This window comes from Ranitomeya variabilis, chromosome 5 (genome assembly GCF_051348905.1).
Source record: "Ranitomeya variabilis isolate aRanVar5 chromosome 5, aRanVar5.hap1, whole genome shotgun sequence".
Taxonomy (NCBI): Eukaryota; Metazoa; Chordata; class Amphibia; order Anura; family Dendrobatidae; genus Ranitomeya; species Ranitomeya variabilis.
Window position 1 is genome coordinate 496,669,141 of NC_135236.1, and position 26,688 is coordinate 496,695,828.

At 42.6% G+C, this 26,688-nt stretch overlaps 1 protein-coding gene across 2 annotated transcripts in view; it reads right to left on the bottom strand.

Annotated features, from left to right (window-relative positions):
• NT5DC3 (5'-nucleotidase domain containing 3) overlaps nucleotides 1-26,688 on the bottom strand; it is a 70,062-nt gene that overhangs the window by 39,674 nt on the left and 3,700 nt on the right. For both annotated transcript variants that reach the window (XM_077265646.1, XM_077265647.1), the window contains exons 2-4: nucleotides 22,440-22,624; nucleotides 12,140-12,214; nucleotides 6,078-6,133 (exon numbers count right to left, since the gene is read on the bottom strand). In XM_077265646.1, the coding sequence (XP_077121761.1) occupies nucleotides 6,078-6,133; nucleotides 12,140-12,214; nucleotides 22,440-22,624 (316 nt within the window). The remainder of the gene's footprint in view (nucleotides 1-6,077; nucleotides 6,134-12,139; nucleotides 12,215-22,439; nucleotides 22,625-26,688) is intronic.

The window sequence follows — 26,688 nt, forward strand, 5'->3', positions numbered from 1 at the left end:
GGCTAGGGATTGCTGACCCAGGTTACTCGTCTGTAATCGTTGTGCCTCTGTGCATGTGAGCTTTTCTGTGTATGACCAGGTTCGTCCCCTGACTTCTGCCTCTTTGTTCTGCTCTGTATTGCCCTGTCCTTCCTGGTTCTCTGACCCCTTGGCTCGTCTCGGTTCACTAGCTGTCTCATCCCTAGGTACCTCGCTCTCGTTTGGCTTTGACCCTTGGCTCTCCATTTGACTACATTTACGTTTTGTGTCCCATATTCCGCATTCTCAGCGGCTTCCCCATCCTCACTCGCTGTAGCTCCGCCCCCTGCGATCACGTGACTGTTTAGTGTCAGGTCCTGTGCACACTGCGTGCTTTTGCTCTCAGACTCCCTGCGCTCGGTTCCGGGCCCCCTGCAAGCGCTCCCTAGGCTCCTCCTTACAATACTGAGAAAGAAACCGAGGAATTTAAAGCAAAGAATTGGAATATTCCATATGGCCAAGTCAATCACATCAAGCATGCATGTCACATGCCTAAGACAAAACTTAAGGCAGACAAACAAAAAACAAATGAAGTCAGTTGCAGTAAAGCCCTGGCACAGAATCCCAAAGGAGGAAACCTAGAGTTTGGCAACGTCTATGGCTTCCAGATGTTAGGTAGTCATTGCCTGCAAAGTGATTCTCTATAAAGGGTTAAAAATTAACATTTGTTTTATGGTAAAGTTTGTTCAATTACTTTTCAGACCAATTATTTTTGTAAAATATACAATCATTTAACCACCCCTATACCACCTTACAAACTGCTGCTATATCGGACTTCCTGGGAAAAGGAACTGGACATCAAGTTGTAGGATACTGAAATCAAGACAACTCACATTTCCAGATGAACACTCTTACAAGAAAACACCTACAAAATAAAACCCCTGAATTCTTACACCACTTAGGTCTCTCAGACTCCAAATAGTTGGAGATGCGGAACTCACATAGGAAATTTAGTGCATTTTTAAAAAAAATTGCTTAAATATTCTGGGCAGATATTAACCAGACTTTAAGAGACCTTGAATTAATAAGAGACCTACAGGTCCTTCTCAAAAAATTAGCATATAGTGTTAAATTTCATTATTTACCATAATGTAATGATTACAATTAAACTTTCATATATTATAGATTCATTATCCACCAACTGAAATTTGTCAGGTCTTTTATTGTTTTAATACTGATGATTTTGGCCTACAACTCCTGAAAACCCAAAAAACCTGTCTCAATAAATTAGCATATCAAGAAAAGGTTCTCTAAACGACCTATTACCCTAATCTTCTGAATCAACTAATTAACTCTAAACACATGCAAAAGATACCTGAGGCTTTTAAAAACTCCCTGCCTGGTTCATTACTCAAAACCCCCATCATGGGTAAGACTAGCGACCTGACAGATGTCAAGAAGGCCATCATTGACACCCTCAAGCAAGAGGGTAAGACCCAGAAAGAAATTTCTCAACAAATAGGCTGTTCCCAGAGTGCTGTATCAAGGCACCTCAATGGTAAGTCTGTTGGAAGGAAACAATGTGGCAGAAAACGCTGTACAACGAGAAGAGGTGACCGGACCCTGAGGAAGATTGTGGAGAAGGACCGATTCCAGACCTTGGGGAACCTGAGGAAGCAGTGGACTGAGTCTGGTGTGGAAACATCCAGAGCCACTGTGCACAGGCGTGTGCAGGAAATGGTCTACAGGTGCCGCATTCCCCAGGTAAAGCCACTTTTGAACCATAAACAAGCAGCACTGGACTGTTGCTAAGTGGTCCCAAGTACTTTTTTCTGATGAAAGCAAATTTTGCATGTCATTCGGAAATCAAGGTGCCAGAGTCTGGAGGAAGACTGGGGAGAAGGAAATGCCAAAATGCCTGAAGTCCAGTGTCAAGTACCCACAGTCAGTGATGGTGTGGGGTGCCATGTCAGCTGCTGGTGTTGGTCCACTGTGTTTCATCAAGGGCAGGGTCAATGCAGCTAGCTATCAGGAGATTTTAGAGCACTTCATGCTTCCATCGGCTGAAATGCTTTATGGAGATGAAGATTTCATTTTTCAGCACGACCTGGCACCTGCTCACAGTGCCAAAACCACTGGTAAATGGTTTACTGACCATGGTATTACTGTGCTCAATTGGCCTGCCAACTCTCCTGACCTGAACCCCATAGAGAATCTGTGGGATATTGTGAAGAGAAAGTTGAGAGACGCCAGACCCAACACTCTGGATGAGCTTAAGGCCGCTATTGAAGCATCCTGGGCCTCCATAACATCTCAGCAGTGTCACAGGCTGATTGCCTCCATGCCACGCCGCATTGAAGCAGTCATTTCTGCCAAAGGATTCCCGACCAAGTATTGAGTGCATAACAGAACATTATTATTTGATGGTTTTTTTGTTTGTTATTAAAAAACACTTTTATTTGATTGGACGGGTGAAATATGCTAATTTATTGAGACAGGTTTTTTGGGTTTTCAGGAGTTGTATGCCAAAATCATCAGTATTAAAACAATAAAAGACCTGACAAATTTCAGTTGGTGGATAATGAATCTATAATATATGAAAGTTTAATTGTAATCATTACATTATGGTAAATAATGAAATTTAACACTATATGCTAATTTTTTGAGAAGGACCTGTATATCCAGTTGGTACGTTTATCCTGCCGATCCACAAACTTTAAAGCAAAAAAAAACAAAAAAACAACCTCTTACCTCTAAATTGTAGGGACTGCAAAGCATCTAAATGCAGTACACTGGAAGCAACCCACTCCTACAACCCACTCTGAATGACTTGACAAGATATGCCTGCCTGATCTACCATATAAGAATTTCCCAGCTGGGAAACACATATAGATTTGTTATTCCAAATAACTGATTAATCCTGAATCAAAATCTGCCCTCCCCCTTCCTTTTCACACTCTGGCCACAGTGTTCCTCCTCTTCTATGTAGTTCAATTACTCATAATTTTGGACATTATTAATATCAACTTCCACACCATCTCTTTTACTAGTATTTGATGGACTTCCCTAGGCTGCTGGATGTCGCTTTTTATTACTATTAGATTCCTGTTTGTACAACTTTTGTACTCCTATCACTCTGAGGCCGGCGTCACACTCGGCGTAAGACAATACGGTCCGTATTTTACGGCCGTAAATAATAAACGCACAAGATACATACCTTCTGGTGAACCGTCTCGTCCCACGAAGTAATCCATCTGAAGGGGTTAACTAATATTACAGGCACAGCTGCGATAAACCACTCGCTCGTGCCTGTAATCCCCGGGTGCTGAAAGGAAAGCAGTGATCTGTACTTACATTGAGTCGCGGTGAGGCGCCCTCTGGTGGATGTTCTCATGAACTGCAGCCTGGGAACTTTTTCCCACGCTCCAGGTCATATGAGGACATCCCCCAGGGGGCGCATCACCGCGACTGAAGGAAATGTAGGTCATTGACCTACATTTCATTCATTCGCCGGGGCTTACAGGCATGGAGCACAGCTGCATTTAGCAGGGCTCCTGCCTGTAATATTAGTTAACCCCTTCAGATGGATTACATCGTGTGACGTGATCTGACATCAGAAGGTATGTATATTGTGCGTTTATTATTTTGCCAAGCGAGGGTTTGCAAATGGATTGCGAGAACAATAAATTATTACAACAACCGCTGTGTTTATTTCATTAAAATCCTTTTTAATCATGTGTGTGTGTTTTTTTTTATCCCTTTCCTACAATTGGATTAATAATGGATAGGTGTCATAATTGACGCCTCTCCATTATTAATCTGGCTTAATGTCACCTTACAATAGCAAGGTGGCATTAACCCTTCATTACCCCATATCCCACCGCTACAGGGAGTGGGAAGAGAGTGGCCAAGTGCCAGAATAGGCGCATCTTCCAGATGTGCCTTTTCTGGGGTGGCTGGGGGCAGATGTTTGTAGCCACGGGGGGGGGCCAATAACCATGGACCCTCTCCTGGCTATTAATATCTGCCCTCAGTCACTGGCTTTACCACTCTGGCGGAGAAAATTGCGCGGGAGCCCACGCCAATTTTTTCCGCCATTTAACCCTTTATTTCAGCAGCTACAGCGCTGAAATTTTGCACATACACACTACTAACATTAGTAGTGTGGAATATGCAAAAAAAAAGGGGATATGAGATGGTTTACTGTATGTAAACCATGTCTCATATCCTGTCGGGTTTGTGAAGGAGAAGGAAAAAGCCGGCAATTGAATTACCGACTTTTCACTAACACCGCTGCGTATTTCTCGCAAGTCACACTGCAGGTCCGTGTGGAATCCGTATTTTTCTCGCCCCCATAGACTTTCATTGGCGTATTATTAGCGCAATACGCTGACAAACGCAGCATGCTGCGATTCTGTACGGCCGTAGAAAGCCGTATAATACTGAACCGTAATATACGGCTAATAGGAGCAGCCCCATTGAGAATAATTGTGCCGTATGTAATGCGAGTTTTACGGACGTAGTTTCTGCGCTCTTACGTCCGTAAAACTCGCCAGTGTGACGCCGGCCTGATTGTTAAGCTGTATGCACTCCCCATTATCTGTTGTTGTTACTCACGGATTTGTTTCTTTACACCTTCACAACCTTGGAGTTTTCTAATTTTTGCGTTTGTGTTTTTGCTCCCTGTCTTCCCAGAGCCATAACTTTTTTATTCTTTGATCAATATGGCCATGTGAGGGATTATTTTTGGGGGGGGGGAATGAGTAGTGTCTAATTACACAAATGTTTTTTTTTTTTTTACTTACCATGTTCACTAAAGGCTAAAAAGTGACCAGCCATTAGGATTCTCCAGGTCATTATGAGTGCACATATACCAAACATGTATAAGTTCTGCTTTATTTAAATGGTGTGGGGAAAAAAAAAAAAGTGCCATTTTTCGAGACCAGTAGCATCTCCATTTATCAGGATCTGGGGCAGGGTGAGGGCTTATTTTTTGCGCACCGAGCAGAAACTATTGATACCATTTTGGTGTAGATACAGTGTTTTGTATCTAATTCTGGGGTTTTATTTTTCATTACGCTTATATTTTTATGTAGATCAGACATTTCTGAACGCAGCAATACCAAATGTGTGTATTTTTTTAATTTTTTTAGTTTGTTTGATTTTGAATGGGGCGGCGCTTTGAACTTGAACTCTCCTGCAGACCCCGGGTTGCCATGCCAACCCTTCGGTGACCTGCGGTCATGTGACACAAGCACCGATGGGCGGGGTTTGTGATGCGCTTCCAGAGTGAGAATGTTAAAATGCCGCTGTCAAGAGATTGACATCGGCATTTAAAAGGTTAACAGCCGCAAGTGGATTGCGATTCCACCCATGGCTGTTAGGGGCACATGTCAGCAGACGAGTGCTGGAAAATATAAATATACACAAACACACAATAATAAAGGTCATGGGGATTCTGACAGCTGACCCCCACCAATCAGAGCCCCTAGTTTATGAGAATGCTATGCCTGCTTCTGTTGTGCTAGATTGTATACAGCCATGATCATCATTACATGGGACAGTGATCATTGCCTTAATTAGGATACAGTGGACTCCATTCAAATAGTGTACAATATAATATTGATTTTGAATCATCGCCATTCATGGAATATATTTATAAAAAGTATTTTTGCCCTCCTGTAAAAAAAGGTAGTGTGATCTCTAATTGGGAGAGCTTGGTGTAGAGAAACTGGAAGGTCTACACAGAACTAGTATTTTATACACCAGATATCCGTGGGATGTGTTGGAATGCTGATTTGGACTCTGGCCTTCTAGTCCCTCAGTGTGCAATAAGCCTTACCAGGGGAGGTTAGGTGGTTGTCCGTGGGTTCCACGTCTGATAAAAACGGTTATGTTTATGTAGGAGCCACGCCTGACAATTTTTAAACACGAAACATTGAAGAAGGAAAAAATAAACACACACATTTTGTTTGAATAAAAAGCTTATTTTCTGCCAACACAGATTTTTGTTGCAGAAAAATCTGCTGCAAGATATTAAACGTTTGCACATACTCTATTGATTCTGCATTCAGTGTATCCGCAGCTTCTGGATTATCCACCCTTCCCACCAGACTCACCGATACACTGTTCCTAGCTGGATGTAATGAAAAGAATCAATCTTCATTAATAACGCCTTAAAAATAGAAAGAAAAAAAAATAGTTACGAAAAAAATCCATAAAAATACAGTTAACATTCTCATCCTAAGCACAGAATAACACATGTACTTTATAAAGAAAAATGTTTAGATAAATGGTGGCCAAAAAAAAACACGACAAAATCCCCAACCCACTTCTAAATGTGTCAGTAATGTAATATGTAATATCGGTGCATTGAAATACTTATCAATTGCAGTCTTCTCCAGTTTCCAGCGCCTCTCCAGTCCTCTTCTGGATCATGTAAGCGCTCCTTCTCGGGGGAGGGGGCGGGGGCGAGTCTCAGCGTGAGGCTCCATTGATTTACATTACTAAAGTGACTTACAGTCCACACAAATCTCTGATATGGCTTATACGATTTGAAGTCATGTGATCCAGAAGAGTGCCGAAGCAGTGCTGGAAACCTGCGAAGACCACAATTGTCAAGTATTTTAATGTATCACACTTATTTTTAGTAAATATTAGGGGGATAACATCTGTGCAGGCAGTGGTTCTTTAAAAGCTGTATATCAAAGATTTAGGCAAAGATAACTTGGGTGACTAAGGGGGTATCCTACAATGGTTTGGTCGGATGCTAGGTCTCCCAACTCTTCAATACAATTGAACACTTGCAGAGCGCTCCTGTGTTCTCAATTAGAAAAACGCTGTCAGACTCCTCAATCTGCAACTTGTCCGATTTCAGACTTCTGAACCTTTTGTGCAGAATGAGACATGTCGGAGCCTCATCTCCCCTGACATCTGCTGAGGAATAAAGTCATGAGGCTTACACACACACACACACTCTAAATGACCATCTAAGGCCGTCAATATCTGCAGGGGTTGGCCCATGGTAGTCCAATGTGTATGGGGCCTTAAAAAAGGGTTTCCCCCTAAACGAAGTACGTTTTACTCAATGGATTTTGGAATAAAAATTCCACAATTGGTATTGTGCTGAGAAAATCTTATAAATGTGCCCCTGCTGTGTACTGTGTATTGGCTGTGTCTGACCGTGCAGGAACATGGTCTGATCATACCACAGCTTCTGACCAGGGGTGGGGTGGGGGAGAACAAAAGAGTATACAGACAGGACAGCAGGAGATCACCGCTGATTCTTAGGCCAGTCTCACACGTCCAGATAATTCCGGTACCGGAAAAATCGGTACCGGAGTTATCCGTGTCCGTGTGCTCACGTGGCACATCAGTGTGGCACACGTGCGGCAGCCGTGTGCCGACTGGGTACCACACGGACCGTGCAGCAGACAGCGCTACAGTAAGCGCTGTCCCCTGCTTTGAGTGCTGAAGCCGCCATTCATTTCTTCTCTCCAGCAGCGTTCGCTAGAGAGAAGGAATGAAAAATCATTGTTTTTTTTTTTTTTTTTTTTGCGGTTGAAATAAAGTTCCCGGTAACCAACCCCCTCCCACCCCGTGCGCCCGCCCGCTGGAAATAAAATACTCACCCAGCTCCCTCGATGCTTCCTCTCAGCATCGCAGCTTGTCCTGTATGAGCGGTCACGTGGTGCCGCTCATTACAGTGATGAATATGCGGCTCCACCTCCCATAGGGATTTGTGGCACTATGCATAGGTAATTAATTAATTGGATTGGTTACTTTGCAGAATGCACTGATTAATGTTTTTTTGTCTTCTTGTTTTTCATATTGTCTCATAGATATCCTTATGACCAGTGAATTTTGTGTATTTCCTTACCAGCCGCTAGATGGAGTATCCATATGGAGGAATGAAAAATATCTTCGCTTATGTCTATATTACTTTTTTATTTTTCTTTGAAAAAAACTTTATTTTATCTAAATTATCTGTCACAAATGTCGACCAATGATAATGGTTCTTTGTTTATAATAAAAATCACTGCATATAAAAAGCAGCAACAGCTGTCAGTCTGGTATTTAGATACATGGTAATTAAATATGCTCACTCTTCTGTCTTTTCTAAAGGGTGATGTCATGGCCTGGAGAGGCTCTGCATCGACTTGGAGAAGCATAGACAAATGGAGATAGCCTGAGTAAGGCTTTCATCCGTTTTGTCAGAGTGAAATTTATATCCTTTTAGCCATTTAGTATCTAACTAAGGAATGATATCATATATTCCTGCACTCTGGACATACAGCTTAAATGTATTTATAAATACCTATTAACTACAAATAAAAAACGTCCCTATATGCGCTGTCATATGATCGGTACAGTGGTTTATATAGCTGTTAACAATATGCTTTGCCACATTAAAGATGGCGCTGCGGCACTGACATAATGATAGTGCGCATGTGCTACTAAAAAGAAAGTGTATCGGAACCCTCATTGGCTGACACCTTGTGACACAGTAACTAGATTCTCAGACATGCGCAATAGACTTGGATGAACGCCGATAACGGCGAAAACAGAGTCCTCCATGTGGTGTTACCGGATTGCGGTAAGGTGAGGGTTACAATATATGACAAACATAAATATAATACACTAGATGGCAGCCCGATTCTAAAGAATCGGGAGTCTAGAATCCATATATACTTTATTTATTCAAATGTAAGAATAATACAATTAATAAATAATAGTAAGAAAGAACAAAAAATGGCTGCACTCACCAGCTCTTGACAATTCTTGTTATTTAAGGTACAGTTACACAGGATCCATGAACATGCTTATGAGGGGAGTGATGAAAGACATCAGACAACAACTTTGCGTGTTGTGGCAAATGCCACAACAACGGTTCTTTGCTTAAGAACAATAATGTAAATAATAAATAATATGTATCAATAACTATGTATATTGGTATGTTCTATGACATTTTAAAATATTTCATTATTATGTGGAAAAGCTCTTAGTACCCATACTGGCGCATACTTGTGTGCCCATCAGGTATTTTCACAGTAAAATTTTCACAGGTGGGGCCCCCCGGCCCCCGATTTGGTGGGCGGGGCCCCCCGGCCTCCGATTTGGTGGGCGGGGCCCCCCGGCCTCCGATTTGGTGGGCGGGGCCCCTCGGCCTCCGATTTGGTGGGCGGGGCCCCTCGGCCTCCGATTTGGTGGGCGGGGCCCCTCGGCCTCCGATTTGGTGGGCGGGGCCCCTCGGCCTCCGATTTGGTGGGCGGGGCCCCTCGGCCTCCGATTTGGTGGGCGGGGCCCCTCGGCCTCCGATTTGGTGGGCGGGGCCCCTCGGCCTCCGATTTGGTGTGTGCTCTGCCTGGGGCCCCTGTGCTCTGCCTGGGGCCCCATATGCTGCCTGGGGCCCCTGTGCTCTGCCTGGGGCCCCATATGCTGCCTGGGGCCCCATATGCTGCCTGGGGCCCCATAAGCTGCCTGGGACCACTGTGCTCTGCTTGGGGCCCCATATGCTGCCTGGGGCCACTGTGCTCTGCCTGGGGCCACTGTGCTCTGCCTGGGGCCCCATATTCTGCCTGGGGCCACTGTGCTCTGCCTGGGGCCCCTGTGCTCTGCCTGGGGCCCCATGTTCTGCCTGGGGCCCCTGTGCTCTGCCTGGGGCCCCTGTGCTCTGCCTGGGGCCCCATATGCTGCCTGGGGCCCCTGTGCTCTGCTTGGGGCCCCATATGCTGCCTGGGGCCCCTGTGCTCTGCCTGGGGCCCCATATGCTGCCTGGGGCCCCTGTGCTCTGCCTGGGGCCCCATATGCTGCCTGGGGCCACTGTGCTCTGCCTGGGGCCACTGTGCTCTGCCTGGGGCCACTGTGCTCTGCCTGGGGCCACTGTGCTCTGCCTGGGTGTAGGACACTGGTGACGTCACTTATCTCCGGACATTAGCTCCGGACATTAGCTCCGGACAAAGACACGGAAGTTGGCACAAATTGCAGGAAGTAGTATTCTAGGCAATTATATATTAGATACTAATAGGATTATCTGTGGATCAAATGGGAAAGTATGAAACTATGAGAATTTATAAGCAGTATAGCACTTTAATAAGCACAGAGACTACACTAAGGATATATAATATGCACGTTATAGTAAAATGTACAACCATATGTTTATTTATTTATTAATGGCAATTGTAATATGCAAACTAATTAAAATTGTTTCTATAAAAGCACAACTGTTGTTAACACCCACTGCTTGAAAAAGGCTCAGTGAGCCGAAACGTTGCGCAGTGATGTGGGTCGATTAAAACTTCACATTTTTTTTCACCTGAAATCCTTGGAGTGCTGCCTTCCTTTTTTGTTATTTGGTATACATGCTGGATAGATGTGTGGACCATTCTATCCAGGGAGCCAGGCACCCACCATTGGTGAGCGTTGTGCTGTTCCATTATATATATATATATATATATAGTAAGCACTGTATATTTCTACCTTAAAGCTTAAAATCTTTAATAAGTTTGAGCCTTGTATGTACTAAAGAATCTATAGCCTTTCAGAGAGTGAGTGATCTTTTTATTGTCAGACAGTAATACTTTGGGAATCATCATCCCATGCTTGATTGGTGGCAGCAGCGTTAAGAAATCTGGGTGTGATTTATGCTCACTTTTCAGCCGAAAATAGAGGTTGAGAGCTGGATTGAGTAAGAGGCGATAAATTACCATATATACTCGAGTATAAGCCGAGATTTTCAGCCCACTTTTTTGGGGTGAAAGTAACCCTCTCGGCTTATACGCGAGTCATACCCAGGGGTCGGAAGGGGAGGGGGAGCGGAGCTGTGTAATAATACTCACCTGCTCCTGGTGCGGTCCCTGCACGTCTGTTCCCTGGTGCCAGCAGCTTCTTCCTGTAGTGAGCGGTCACATGGTACCGCTCATTACAGTACTGAATATGGACCCGACTCCACTCCCATAGGGGTGGAGCCACATTCATTACTGTAATAAGCGGTACCATGTGACCGCTCACTACAGGAAGAAGCTGCTGGCACCAGGGAACAGACGTGCAGGGACACGTCAGGAGCAGGTGAGTATGGCGGGGCAGTGCGCGATATTCACCTGCTCCCCCCGTTCCACCGTTGGCACCGCTGCGTCTTCCGCGTCCTCTGCAGTGATGCGCAGGTCAGAGGGCGCGATTAGTGCGCGCTGCTCTCTGCCTGAACGTCAGTGCAGGGGACCGGGAAAAGACAGCGGCCGTGGAACGGGAAAGGTGAGTATAGCAAGAGCCGGGGGCCTGAGAGATGAGTATGTCATTTTTAATTTTTTTAATCGCAGCAACAGCATATGGGGCAAATGTCTGTATGGAGCATCTTATGGGGCCATGTGCAGCATTATATGGGGCAATTATCTGTATGGGGCCATGTGCAGCATTATATGGGGCAAATATCTGTATGGGTCCATGTGCAGCATTATATGGGGCAAATATCTGTATGGGTCCATGTGCAGCATTATATGGGGCAAATATCTGTATGGAGCATCTTATTGGGCTATGTGCAGCATTATATGGGGCAAATATCTGTATGAGGCCATGTGCAGCATTATATGGGGCAAATATTTGTATGGAGAATCTTATGGGGCCATAATCCACATTTGTGGAGCATTATACGGGGCGAATGTATCTATGGAGCACCTTATGGGGTCATAATCAACATTTGTGCAGCATTATATGGGGCATATTTTAATATGGAGCATCTTATGGAGCCCATCATACACTGTATGGAGCATTATATGGGGCATATTTTAATATGGAGCATCTTATGGAGCCCATCATAAACTGTATGGAGCATTATATGGGGCGTATTTTGTATGGAGCATCTTATGGGGCCATCATGAACTGTATGGCACATTATATGGGGCTCCTGATTCAATATGGATATTCAAAAACACTTAACCTACTGAAGTCTCAATAAATTTTACTTTTATTGTTATCCATTTTTATTTTTGACATTTACCAGTTGCTGCTGCATTTTCCACCCTAGGCTTATACTCGAGTCATTAAGTTTTCCCAGTTTTTTGTGGCACATACTCAGAACTGCCAAGTGAAAGGGGTTTAACAGTAGTCAAGAACCTTGGCACCTTTATCATTGCCTAATGTACAGTTTGAGCATAAGACCACCAGAACATGAATTTAAAATACTAACCTTATGAATATCATAATGAAGACCCCGAATTGCAAAGTTAGGATCATACTCATATCTTCTCAATTCACCTGGATACTACAAAAAAAAAAAAAAAAAAAAAAAAAAAAAAAAGAAAAACATTTGCATAATTACTAATACTTTTGACAATCCAGTTTGTGTTTCACCAAGTTTTGATCACAGTTATTTGTCTTTATCAGTGATTTTCTCATATGGCAAAAACACACACCTGAATGAGGTCCTACTCCTACTACGACACGACTGGCGTCAAACATGCAGTCTATGGCACCACAGCCAAGAATATTTTCAAATGGCATGGGAAACTATAAAGAATAACTTATTTGCTGGATACACTGCTGGATTTGGGTTAAAAAAAAATAAAAAATTCTGTTCCCAGCCCAAGGGTAAGTGCACATGACATTTCACCCCTTCACGACTGACACTGGTAAAAATACTTCAGCACTAGCTGGGCTTTGTGCAACACTGATATTTCTCTACGGTTGGTGGTCTTGCAGAGCTTAGGACCCCCAGAGTCCTGCAAGCGCGGGATTCCAGTACAGAACGCTAGTTCAGACCAGCGACATGATCAGAACCACATTGGCTCAGGTTCCAGTGTTAACCCGGTCTTAAGATTGTAAGACGGAAGGGTTTCACTGGGGAGCGGAGTTATGGCAGACGGAGGTCACATGATGACCTATGGGTCTGCCAGCTAGGATAGCCCATTAGACCCTACTTCTGGCTGGGTCTAACAGGTGATCTTCCAGTGTAAAGCTGAAAGGAATCATGCGTTGCAATGCATGAGACCAGTGATCAGAGAAATAAAAGTGGAAGTCTCAGAGGGCAAAGGGGGGAGAAAAAACAAAACAAAACAAAAAAACCCTGTTTGCCATACTACAGAACAAAAAGTGTTACAAAATGTGATCAAGTAGACGAATGTAAATTAAAATGGTATCCTTTCAAAGTCATTTTGTTATGCAAAAAACAAAGGCACCATACAGCTCCATCAGCTAAGAAATTTAAAAAGCCATCGCTCTCAGAATATAGCGACACAAAAACAATTTTTTTTCTATAAAACGGTGTTTAAAAATCAGAAAGAAAAAAAAAAAAAAAAAAAAAAAAAAAGAAGTAAATAAATTTATGATGAAAATGTGGAATTGCTGATGTACACTGGCATCTGAATGAGGGCTTAGGATGCAGAAAGCTGCAGTACAAGCTTGAGATCTCCCAGGACTATACAACCCCTTTAGTGTTTTGATTAGGACATCTAGCTGTGTAAAATGGAGCACCAGACTTGTTCTTGTTGTGTATCCATTGTTTGACAACCCTAGATGCCATTTTCTTTCCCAATTTACTATGTAGCATATTTAATGACCATCAGTGATTTCTGAGGAAAGTCATAACAAACCAGAAGCACTTACATAAACCTCATTCTTCTTGTTCACCTCATTTGCAAGATATCTGACAGTTACCAAATCCACAATAAATCCATCCATAAAAGAACGCAGCACTTCCTTAAAAATACTCACTCCTAGGCTATGTTTTGACAAAATTAATTCCAGCCCTAATGCAATATGCTAGCTCTAACAAAAGATCTGCTAATTGAACAGAAGGTCCATGGGTGAATTAAAAAAGGTCAAAATACATTTTTGCAGCAAGCACTAGTTTTTGTCTGGTTAACAAACATGGATAGTCTCAATTTTGCAGAATAGCCAGCTATATAAAAGGAATTGCACAGGCCATACAGAAACAAAATGGGAGGATATTTTTAATGAAGACCATTTAGAAAGCTATTTATGATTTATGTAGGTAAATCATAAAGATAGATAAGGAGAAAGATTCAGTGAAAAAGGAGGGGCTCTTGACTATAAATTAAGATCCCACCCCATACATGCATTTTATATGAAAGGTTTTATATCCTTTCCATTGGATAAAACTTGCAGTGTTTTTTTTCCTCCATATTTGGCACCTTAATTGCCTGCATATTGGTGGGGATCAGTGTTCAAACAACCCCACGCTCGCTCAGTAGAGCCCCAAAAAGTAGGAACAGATCCATCCTGAGCACGCATATATTCAATACAAAGCCTAGCATTTTTACCTTTCCTCAAGAAGGAGCCATGTCTGCTGAGCTACACAATGTTCAATGGAGAAAGTGCAGGGTGGGGAGTGAGGGGGTGTTAAGGACCCTCTCCCATGATCATAATTAAAGTGCCTGCTGCTAAGCACCACTCACCTGGGGGTCCCAGCGGTCAAACCTCAAAGTTAAATTAAACGATCTATTAGCAAACATAGGACAAACCTGTTCTGTACCATGTAAAGAATGATTATTGCTGCTGTTTAAAGCTACACACTTGTCTACACAAACACTGATGGGAACAAAACAAACAAACAAAAATCATTAAAATAAATTCCATTCACTAATCTAGTACATGTATTCTCAGTGTTGATGTTTCTTTTTAAAAGGTAATCTGTCAATTTCTTGCTAATCCATCTGAGGGCAGCATAAAGGTAAGGACCGAGATATGTCACTTACTGGGCTGCTTGAGGTCATTGTGATTTAAAAAAACAAAAAAAACAAAAACAAAACAGTTTTGTCTGCGGCAGATCTACCAGTTCTCAGAGTGCCGAGAGCTTTATAAACCCACGTACAGAGCTGATTTTCTATTCATGTGCCGTGTACACAGAAAGCTGGCAGTGGTGGGAACAGGTTTATACAGCGCTCATCAATATGCCGGACTACCTGGCAGCAGGTTTACTAGTTCTCTAATGATATTCTGCTACTGATAAAACAGTGATTTTATCAAACTGCAGCAATCAGTCCAGTAAGGAACACACATTAATGGAATGCAGGTCTCCGTTACTACACTATGCTGCTCTCAGATTAGCTGGCAAAAACCTAGTGACTAATTCCATTTATTTATTTTTTTTAAAGCCAAGAATCTGGGAAAATATGATTACCGGTACATCTCTTAAAACCATTAAAAAAACTACACAACACACAATCAGTCTCAGCGTGCATTTATGACCAGGACCTGCTGTTTAGAAATCATGTGAAATGAAATACTTTACTTGTACAGTAAAACAGATCAAACCTGCATAGGACTGGAATGCTGTGAAATCACGGCCTTCTTCAGACATCCCCATAATGCACACCAGGACCCCACCCTCTGTCAGGGGTAAAATATTTCACCTAAACAGAGCTCTTAATTATGTAGAAGTGCCAAGGCCATTAAATTCAATAGATGAGCATTTACAAGTTCTAAAACAAAACCCTATAAAACTTTACTTTTAATTACTCATATTCAAATTCACAGAATATAATATATATATATATATATATATATATATATATATATATATTTATTAGGAGGCAGTGACTCGTGTCACAGGAGGGGGTCGCTGTGTGTTCTCCCCAGGTTGTGCATGGAGACAGATGAAGTCCATAGATGTGCATGGCAGTCACGGATTTCTGCTCAGGGTTTTCCATGTGGCTGAAAGCCCTAGGTTTGTTTGTTAAAAACCCTGCAGTAAGGGGTATGGAGGTGTCAGGTGCAATGTCAGTGTCAATCTGGTGTGTGCTCTTGTGCAGAGCAGAGGGCTGACTGAGTGTGAAGCAGCACAGGCCAGCAGCTGAATAGCCTGGCACCCGGAGCGTATACAGCGATGCAAGTCGTCCATGGCAACGGGTCTGGGATGTGGACAGTCCTGTGCCCGAAGGTGGATGTCCTGTGCCCGAAAGAGGACTGGCATGTCTAAAGATTTTAAACAGGTGGATATGGTGCCCGGCTGCTATCTGGATGATATCCTGGGCTGTGTAAGTAAAGAGTCTGTGATACAGCAGTGCAGGACACCCACAGGAACAAGTCAGAGGAGGACTGGCGTGTGTAGTGTCTGCAACATGTGAAGCTGTGTTTGGAGACTGTAATATGGAGTGCGGTGACCCACGGATACTGGATAAAGTAGAGGTTCAGCGTGTTTAGGGACTGCAATTTAAAGCCGTATGATGTGTAGTGCTATGAAACGGGCACTGAGACGAGATGCAACTGTGTATTTAACTTTGATGTCGTGTATTGTAAAATGCTATGCACCTTTATGTGTGAAGCAACACTGTAAAGAGACTATTGTGTTTGAACTTTGTGGGTCATTGCCTCTTCACTGCGTGCAGTGCTACCGCAGTGTATAATATATACACACTCTTGGCATTCTCTTGATGAGCTTCAAGAGGTAGTCACCGGAAATGGTTTTCACTTCACAGGTGTGCCCTGTCAGGTTTAATAAGTGGGATTTCTTGCCTTATAAATGGGGTTGTGACCATCAGTTGTGTTGAGCAGAAGTCTGGTGGATACACATCTGATAGTCCTACTGAATAGACTGTTAGAATTTGTATTATGGCAAGAAAAAAAAGCAGCTAAGTAAAGAAAAACGAGTGGCCATCATTACTTTAAGAAATGAAGGTCAGTCAGTCCAAAAAATTGGGAAAACTTTGAAAGTGTCCCCAAGTGCAGTTGCAAAAACCATCAAGCGCTACAAAGAAACTGGCTCACATGAGGACCGCCGCAGGAAAGGAAGACCAAGAGTCACCTCTGCTTCTTAGGATAAGTTTATCCAAGTCACCAGCCTCAGAAATCGCAGGTTAACAGCAGCTCAGATTAGAGACCAGGTCAATGCCACACAGAGTTCTAGCAGCAGACACATCTCTACAACAACTGTTAGAGGAGACTTTGTGCAGCAGGCCTTCATGGTAAAATAGCTGCTAGGAAACCACTGCTAACGACAGGCAACAAGCAGAAAAGACTTGTTTGGGCTAAAGAACACAAGGAATGGACATTAGACCAGTGGAAATCTGTGCTTTGGTCTGATGAGTCCAAATTTGAGATCTTTGGTTCCAACCACCGTGTCTTTGTGCGACACAGAAAAGGTGAACGGATGGACTCTACATGCCTGGTTCCCACCGTGAAGCATGGAGGAGGAGGGGTGATGGTGTGGGGGTGCTTTGCTGGTGACACTGTTGGGGATTTATTCAAAATTGAAGGCATACTGAACCAGCATGGCTACCACAGCATCTTGCAGCGGCATGCTATTCCATCCGGTTTGCGTTTAGTTGGACCATCATTTATTTTTCAACAGGACAATGACCCCAAACACACCTCCAGGCTGTGTAAGGGCTATTTGACCAAGAAGGAGAGTGATGGGGTGCTACGCCAGATGACCTGGCCTCCACAGTCACCAGAGTTGAACCCAATCAAGATGGTTTGGGGTGAGCTGGACCGCAGAGTGAAGGCAAAAGGGCCAACAAGTGCTAAGCATCTCTGGGAACTCCTTCAAGATTGTTGGAAGACCTTTTCCGGTGACTACCTCTTTAAGCTCATCAAGAGAATGCCAAGAGTGTGCAAAGCAGTCATCAAAGCAAAAGGTGGCTACTTTGAAGAACCTAGAATATAAGACATATATTTTCAGCTGTTTCGCACTTTTTTGTTAAGTATATAATTCCACATGTGTTAATTCATAGTTTTGATGCCTTCAGTGTGAATGTACAATTTTCATAGTCATGAAAACACAGAAAAATCTTTAAATGAGAGGGTGTGGATAGAGAGAAATGAGAGGGTGTGGATAGAGAGAAATGAGAGGGTGTGGATAGAGAGAAATGAGAGGGTGTGGATAGAGAGAAATGAGAGGGTGTGATTAGAGATAGAGAGAAATGAGAGGGTGTGAATAGAGATAGAGATAAATGAGAGGGTGTGAATAGAGATAGAGATAAATGAGAGGGTGTGAATAGAGATAAATGAGAGGGTGTGAATAGAGATAAATGAGAGGGTGTGAATAGAGATAGAGATAGAGAGAGATAAATGAGAGGGTGTGAATAGAGATAGAGATAAATGAGAGGGTGTGAATAGAGATAGAGATAAATGAGAGGGTGTGAATAGAGATAGAGATAGAGATAAATGAGAGGGTGTGATTAGAGATAGAGATAGAGATAAATGAGAGGGTGTGAATAGAGATAAATGAGAGGGTGTGAATAGAGATAGAGATAGAGAGAGATAAATGAGAGGGTGTGAATAGAGATAGAGATAAATGAGAGGGTGTGAATAGAGATAGAGATAAATGAGAGGGTGTGAATAGAGATAGAGATAAATGAGAGGGTGTGAATAGAGATAGAGATAAATGAGAGGGTGTGATTAGAGATAGAGATAGAGATAAATGAGAGGGTGTGATTAGAGATAGAGATAGAGATAAATGAGAGGGTGTGATTAGAGATAGAGATAGAGATAAATGAGAGGGTGTGAATAGAGATAGAGATAGAGAGAGATAAATGAGAGGGTGTGAATAGAGATAGAGATAAATGAGAGGGTATGAATAGAGATAGAGATAGAGAGAGATAAATGAGAGGGTGTGAATAGAGACTGAGATAAATGAGAGGGTGTGAATAGAGATAGAGATAAATGAGAGGGTGTGAATAGAGATAGAGATAAATGAGAGGGTGTGAATAGAGATAGAGATAAATGAGAGGGTGTGAATAGAGAGAGAGATAGAGAGAGAGATATATAGATATATATAGATATATATACACACACACACACACTCTCTCTCTCTCTCTCTCTCTCTCTCTCTCTCTCTCTCTCTCTCGAGTATAAGCCGAGATTTTCAGCCCATTTTTCTGGGCTGAAGGCCCCTCTCGGCTTATAGTCGAATCATACCCAGGGGTCGGCAGGGGAGGGGGAGCGGGGGCTGTCTAATTATACTCACCTGCTCCTGGCGCGGTCCCTGGCTCCGGCAGCTTCTTCCTGTACTGAGCAGTCACATGGTACCGCTCATTACAGTACTTAATATGCGGCTCCACCTCCCATAGGGGTGGAGCCGCATGTTCATTACTGTAATGAGCGGTAACTGTGACCGCTCAGTACAGGAAGAAGCTGCGGCGCCTGGGAAGCAGGGACTGCACAGCACCAGGAGCAGGTGAGTATAGTGGGGAGGGGGAGCGCTGCGCGATATTCACCTGCTCCTCGTTCCGACGCCGCTCCGTCTTCAGCTTCTTCTGCAGTGACGCTCAGGTCAGAGGGCGCGGTGACGTGGCTAGCGCGCGCCCTCTGCCTGAGGGTCAGTGCATAAGACACTGAAGATGGAGCGGCGCCGGAACGAAGTCAGGTGAATATTAAAAGTGCCGGGGGCCTGAGCAACGGAGAGGTGAGTATGTGATTTTGTTTTTTTTGTTTTTGTTTTTTTTAGCAGCAACAGCAAATGGGGCAAGTGTCTGTATGGGGCATCTTATGGGGCCATAACGTTTGTGCAGCACTATATGGGGCAAGTGTCTGTATGGGGCCATAATCAACGTTTGTGCAGTACTATATGGGGCAATTGTCTGTATGGAGCATCTTATGGGGCCATAATCAACATTTGTGCAGCATTATATTGGGCAAATGTGTCTATGGAGCATCTTATGGGGCCATTATTAACCTTTATGCAGGATTATATGGGGCATATTTTAATATGGAGCATCTTATGGGGCCATCATAAACTTTATGGAGCATTATATGGGGCTCCTGATTCAATATGGATATTCAAAAACACTTAAACTACTGATGTCTCAATTCATTTTACTTTTATTGGTATCTATTTTTACTTTTGACATTTACCGGTAGCTGCTGCATTTCCCACCCCAGGCTTATACTTGAGTCATTAAGTTTTCCCAGTTTTTTGTGACAAAATTAGGGGGAGGGGGTGTCGGCTTATACTCGGGTCGGCTTATACGATATAGATAGATAGCTATCTATATCTATCTCTTGTGTGAAATATACATGGACTAGTAGTATATTTACAGTTGTGTTCAAAAGTTTACATGACCCAGCAGATTTTTTGCTTTTTTTTTTTTTTTTCCCCCCCTCGGAGCCTATGAATGAGAACACCGAAACTTTTTCTCCACTCATGGTTAGTGGTTGGGTGAAGCCATTTATTGTAAAACTGTTTTCTCTTTTTAAATCATAATGACAACCCAAGTCATCCCACAGCCCGATGGTAGCGGTAGCCATCCCCCCCCCCCTTTCAAGAAGTTACCCCAACTATGATCGGCTACACAAATTGAGACCCCTGATTTCCCTCCTACAGCATTTATTTCTTAATTCCTATACCCTAGAGCAAAATGTGGTAGTCGATGAGTTACAAGGGCAGTCTGTCATTCCAACAATTTATCTCCTCCAAGGGAGCCAGATACCGCAATAAAACACGTGAGAGGTCATCAGGCTACACATCCACCTTCCTAACTTATGAAAGTAAGTAGGGACCGTCAAATCAGCCCCCCAAACAACTGGCATCCCAGGAAAAAAAATTGTCTGGGAGCTAATGACACCCTTTCTACATCAAGGGTACCACGTCTACACAACTACTACCCGAGCATCCCCCTACACAAATCCCTCCACACTGCAAATACAGGGGCCTGTGGGACAGTCAGGAAAAACAGAGTGGGGTTTCCGTCACAGTTGGTGTCGAGAGATTTGGAGAAGGGGGAGTTATTCTCACTCTCAAGTGACCAACTTCTTGCAGTGAATTGGAAGGACATCTACACGCTGACCACACTGCATGTGGACACCACTAAGACGGTAAGAGACGGCGCCACCAGTGACAAACACAACCTAATCTGCTTCACAGATTGAACAAATGTATGGGTGGCACTGACCTGTCATACCAGGTTCTGCAACCATACCTTGTGAAGCGGAAGACCAGGGCCTGGTTCAAAAGGTGGCAATCTACCTCATCCAGATTGCTACCTATAACAGTTTTGTACTGTACAAAAAAACAACAATAAAATCCCAGCGACTGCTCACTTTCCTCCAACTACAGGAAAAAAATAATAAAAAAAAAAATAACTAAATTGTTGAAGATCTCATATTTGAGTCAAGGGCACAGGGGGAAGCCTTCAAGTCTGAGGATGTCCGGAGACTTGCAGAGTACCATTTTCCTTGCCCTGTCCCTGTCACTCCCACCCAAAAAAGATGCCGGGTTTGTAAGAATTATGGTAGACGGAGTGATTCCTGGTACTATTGCCCCACGTGCCCATCCCAACCAGGCCTTTGTCTCGCCCCCTGTTTTGAGACCTACCACACATCTTACAATTATTAGGTTTTTTTTCCCCAATTTATATTTTCTGCTTAGTGGCCCCAGTAGAGTAATTTTTATGGCACAAGTAATGAAGAGAAAATTTTCATCAGTAAATCCCATTTTACCCCATTTCACAATTAATTCCAGGACTTGATCAATCACATACCAAACTATTATTCCTACAAATTCTCATCCACGTACCCACGTCTGTACACTCCCCACAAATGTTCTTGAAAACTCAGGTCATCTGAACATTATTTCTAGGACTTGATTACACAAACATTTTGACCATTTAACTTTGACTGTTTTTATGTCTCTCTACACAAAGCTTTTGTTTCCATTTATATTACTTATATTGGGGATACAGGCATGATCACTTTATTGGAGAGTCTCCAATAATGAGGAAGTTCTGTACTTATACACTGTGGTTCATTTTCTCTTTTTACACTTGTGACTATAAAAAATATATATATATATATATATGTGTTCTGAAGTAAAATGTGGGGGAAAAAAAAAACTTAAATGTTCATTTTTTCCTTCCACGTTGCTTCAGTTCCTGTGAAGAGCGTGAAGGGTTAATACACTTCTGGAATGTGGTTTTGAGCACCTTGAGTGGTGCAGTTTTTAGAATGGTGTCGCTTGTGGGTATTTTCTGTCATGTATACCCCTCAAAAGTCACTTCAAATGTGAGGTAGTCCCTAAAAAAAAAAAAAAAAAAAAAATGGTTTTGTAAAAATGAGGAATCGCTGGTCAAAATTGTAACCCTTATAACTTCCTAACCAAAAAAAAAATATTTTTTTGTTTCAAAAACTGTGCTGATGTAAATAGACATGTGGGCAATGTTATTTATTAAGTATTTTGTCTGACATATCTCTTCGATTTAAGGGCATGAAAATCCAAAGTTTGAAAATTGCTAATTTTTTGGCCAAATTTTAGATATCAAGCTAAATATTTATGACTAACAAATTACAATGTGTCACAATGAAACAATGTCAAAATTTCTTGGATATGTATTCTGGAATATGCATTCCAGCGGTATTGCCTCATAAAATGACATGTCAGAAATGGAAAAACGTGGCTTGGTCACAAAGGGCAAGATTGGCTCCTTCACTAAGACGTTAAAGGCCTCGTAATCTCAGCCTAAATAATAACGATTTTTTTTTTTTTTTTTTTTTTTTTTTTTTTTTACAGGGGAAGATTCTACGGAAAGACTTACCCTATGCTCGTTAATCAGAAGGTCACGTGCGGTGTTGAAAATCAAAGTGTGAAGGTCTTTGGAGTAGAAGGCTAAAGTATAATCGTAATCAAAGCCATAAATTTCAATGTTCTCTAGGCTCATTTCATTGTTGGAAAATATAGCACTTGGATTCAGCATATTTGCTGAAATAGAAGGGATAATCTCTGCAAAAGAAGAAAGGAGAAAAAAAAAAAAAAAAAAAAAAAAAAAAAAGCTCTGTAAAGACATCTGAGTAACAATCTCACGTCATATTTCTGATCCCCAGGAACTGAGAGGCTGTGTAGTGTCCAACAAAAGCTACAACTCAGCAACTGAGGACAACCCCTTCCTTAAAGGGACCCTGTCATGTCATTTTAGCATGTAAACTGTCCCCAGTGCATTGCTAGTGATGCAATGTGCATCACATTTTTTTTCTTCATTAAAACCGGCGCAGTAATCATGTGCAAAAAGCCTTTTATATAGTTACAGCGCATATGCTCAGTTAGTCAAAGGGGTGCTATTTTAATGAAAAAAAAAAAAAAAAAAAAAAGTGTTAGTGATGCACATTGCATCACTAACAACAAAATCGGGACAGTTTAGATGCTAAAAATGATGTGACAGGTTCCCTTTAAGAAAGGTCTGCCTGAACATAAAACCAAATGTGTTTAGGATTTTTAAAAGATAAAATAAAATCTATTTACTACTAAATAATATATCCCCCCCCACCATCATTTTTACAAAACACCACCCACACACACACATATGGTGTAATAAGTATCATCACACTGGAAGTAAAATCCATTGAAAGATGATCTGCATATCTAATCACAATCTACAGCGCAGACATGATAGATGACAATGACAAGTAGACTGAGCTGTGGGGAATCTGTAGCAGTTTCTCTCATGGTGTGCCAGGGTTGTCTTGTGTAGGAACGTCATCTCTCATACTGGAGAGGATTAAGCATACAATATACAGTCCATAGACACAACCTACAATTTGTACTAACTGAAAAGTGTATACCATCTCGGCAAGCCCCCAAATTCATAAAGATGCTCTTGTGTCAAATCCCATAGGCTGAAAGTCTCTGTTTGACCACATAAGAAGCCTAGAAAACCAGACTGACAAAACGGAAATGGAATCCCGATGGAGTCGCGAATGGTAAACCTATTGGATTGGAATTTTCCCCTAGAAACACTGCATACAAGAATAACTTTTCTTTTTTCTGTTCACAGCAAGTTGGGTTCCTTTAAAATAGGATCCAATTACAGTGTCCGACTTTATACTCATGGGATGGAATTTGTTGCCTTCTAACATTGCAAATATCTACGGTATATATCTATCTATACCTATATCTATATATATTCGTCTAAGGTCCATTTCCGTCTGTTTGTCTGTAACGGAAATCCTGCGTCGCTGATTGGTTGCAGCTGGCTGCCCGCGACCAGTCAGCGATATTGGGGCGGGATTTAAACACCGCTTCACTTTTTATTATTGATGCTGCCTATGCAGCATCAATAGTAAAAAGACGTAATGTTATATGTAACATAATTAAAAAAAAAAAAAAAAAAAAAAAAAAAAAAATCGTGATATTCTCACCTTCCAGCTTTTCCAGCTCCTGAGTCGCGATGCTCCGGTCCCAGTAATGCTTTGCGGTAATGACCCCAGATGATGTACCGCTATAATCACGGGTTATTGTCGCACAGCATCACTGGGAACGGACCTGGCAGGAGCATCGCTAAAGGCCTAGGCTGGATCCGGGGGCCGCTGAAAGGTGAGTATATAACAATTTTTTTATTTCAATTCTTTTTTTTAACAGGGATATGGTGCCCACACTGCTATATACTATGTGGGCTGTGTTATATACTATGTGGGCTGTGTTATATACTACGTGGGCCTTGCAATATACTACATGGCTGTGTTATATGCTACATGGCTGTGTTATATACTATGTGGGCTGTGCTATATTTCTCTGCTGTATCTGTGCATCATGAATCGTGGTATGTGTTAAAGAGGGGGGGCCCCCCACTGAGACTCTTTCGCCAAGAGCCCTCAAAAACCTGGAGCCGGCCCTGGCTTCACCGATTGGTCGCGCGGCCGGCCTGATGCGACCAGCGTAGTCCGGCTGCGAATTGGCGCAGGATTTGATTGGTCGCGGCCAGCCGGCCGAATCCTGTGTATTCATTGCATTATTCTTAAATCTTCATAAATAAACTACATTCATATTCTAGAATACCCAATGCGTTAGAATTGGGCCACCATCTAGTATATTTATAAACATCCAGCTATACCTAAGCGTAGGTTTTTTTTTTTAACATAGTACAGTACTGTATAAGGCTCCGTTTCACTAAGATCCAAAAGTTCAGGAGTAAAGCACAGCAGAAACTCCAGAAAAAGTAACGTTAAAGGGAATCTGTTAATAAGATTTTCATGTAGACCAGTGTCCGGCCCACAGCCTGGAACAGCTCAGTTACATAGAAAAAACGTGGATTTGTCTGGAATAAAGCATTTGATTGCAGATACCAAGGTACAATATTATTCCGCTTGCTATGACCTGCATGCCCATAATGATGACTTGTAGGGCTGATCCTACTGGCAGATTCTCTTTAACATTCTGCATGTTAAGGATTCGAACAGTTACAGAACATAATGATATATTTCTGGCTGGAACACGTGTTTTTAAGTCCCATCTGTTAGAGAAGAGAGAAGAAGGGAAAAAAAAAAAAAAAAAAAAAGAAAAAGTGTATGACAGGATATTATTATTTCACCCCAGTAGGGCACACATTATATAGAGTTAGATTTATCCACTGTTGTTGATGTGTGAACATGTATACATGGCAATGCAGTTGTGTATACTTGCACCTCAAGGAGTAACCAGCTATATATTTTTCCACTAAACAATAGGATTTGTGAAAACATGAAACTTTGGAATATACCTTATCAGAGAAATTCACTTTTTTCTCCTCCTGAACTGAATATTCATTTTCAATATTCGCAATTCATGGGTAAAATCTGTATTCAGTGAAGAAGGACTGAGATAGAAGATGGCACTTGATGCTCAGAAGGTTCTATGGAGAACAGCACTTGTGGTTTCCATTGAACTTGCAGTAGAAGTGTGTCCTCCTCTAGCCCCTCCATACAATCTTATAAGCACCAACTGTCATCTATCGCAGAAATGTGAAAATCCGTCTTCAATGAATAAACATTTACCCATACATACAGTAGATCAATTCCAAGAGCTGAAAATAAAATCTCGGATAGGATATATTACAGAGCTGCTTACTTTCACGTATAGGATTAATTTGTGAAATAAATATTAAAAATGCATTTACTCTATAAGCAAAGAGGAAGAAATGTGTGTAGTAAACCAGTGAGGGTATCTGGCATAGGAAATGCTAACTACTGTACTCAGGACAACCTCCATCTTAGGCTACTTTCACACTTGCGGTTTTCAGCTCCCGTCACAATCCGTCACTTTTTGAGAATGCAGGATCCTGCATTTTTCCATAGACTTGCATTAGCGACGGATTGCCATCCATCGCATTCGTCGTGCACTGGATGTGTCGGGTTTTGGCGGACCGTTGGCACGAGAAAACGTTCAATGTAATGTTTTTTTCGTACGTCGGATCCGCCATTTCCTACCGCGCACGCGCGGCCGGAACTCCGCCCCATCCTTCGCGGACTTTAGAATGGGCAGCGGATGCGTTAAAAAACTGCATCCGCTGCCCACGTCATGCCAAATTTTCACGTTAGTCGGTACGTCATGCCGACGCTTAGCGACGGACCTGTACCGACGCAAGTGTGAAAGAAGCCTAAGTCTCCAACCTGACAATCACAGGAGGTGTTCATGCTCTAAGGACCTACCTCCCGCTATAAGCCAGGATGGAGACAATGGCGAAAGCCCCTATATGACCTTATTTTACATGGTTTCCTGCAATCTCAGTATTTAAAGCTCTGTGCAACAACCGTACATGGATCAGGGGCCTTCCGCAAGGAAAAAGTGCAAGTCTGGCTGCACAACTCCTCCTGCATAGTACATTAAAGGGAACCTGTCACCCCCAAAATCGAAGGTGAGCTAAGCCCACCGGCATCAGGGGCTTATCTACAGCATTCTGTAATGCTGTAGATAAGCCCCCGATGTATTCTGAAAGATGAGAAAAAGAGGTTAGATTATACTCACCCAGGGGCGGTCCCGGTACGATGGGTGTCGCGGTCCGGTCCGGGGCCTCCCATCTTCATCAGATGACGTCC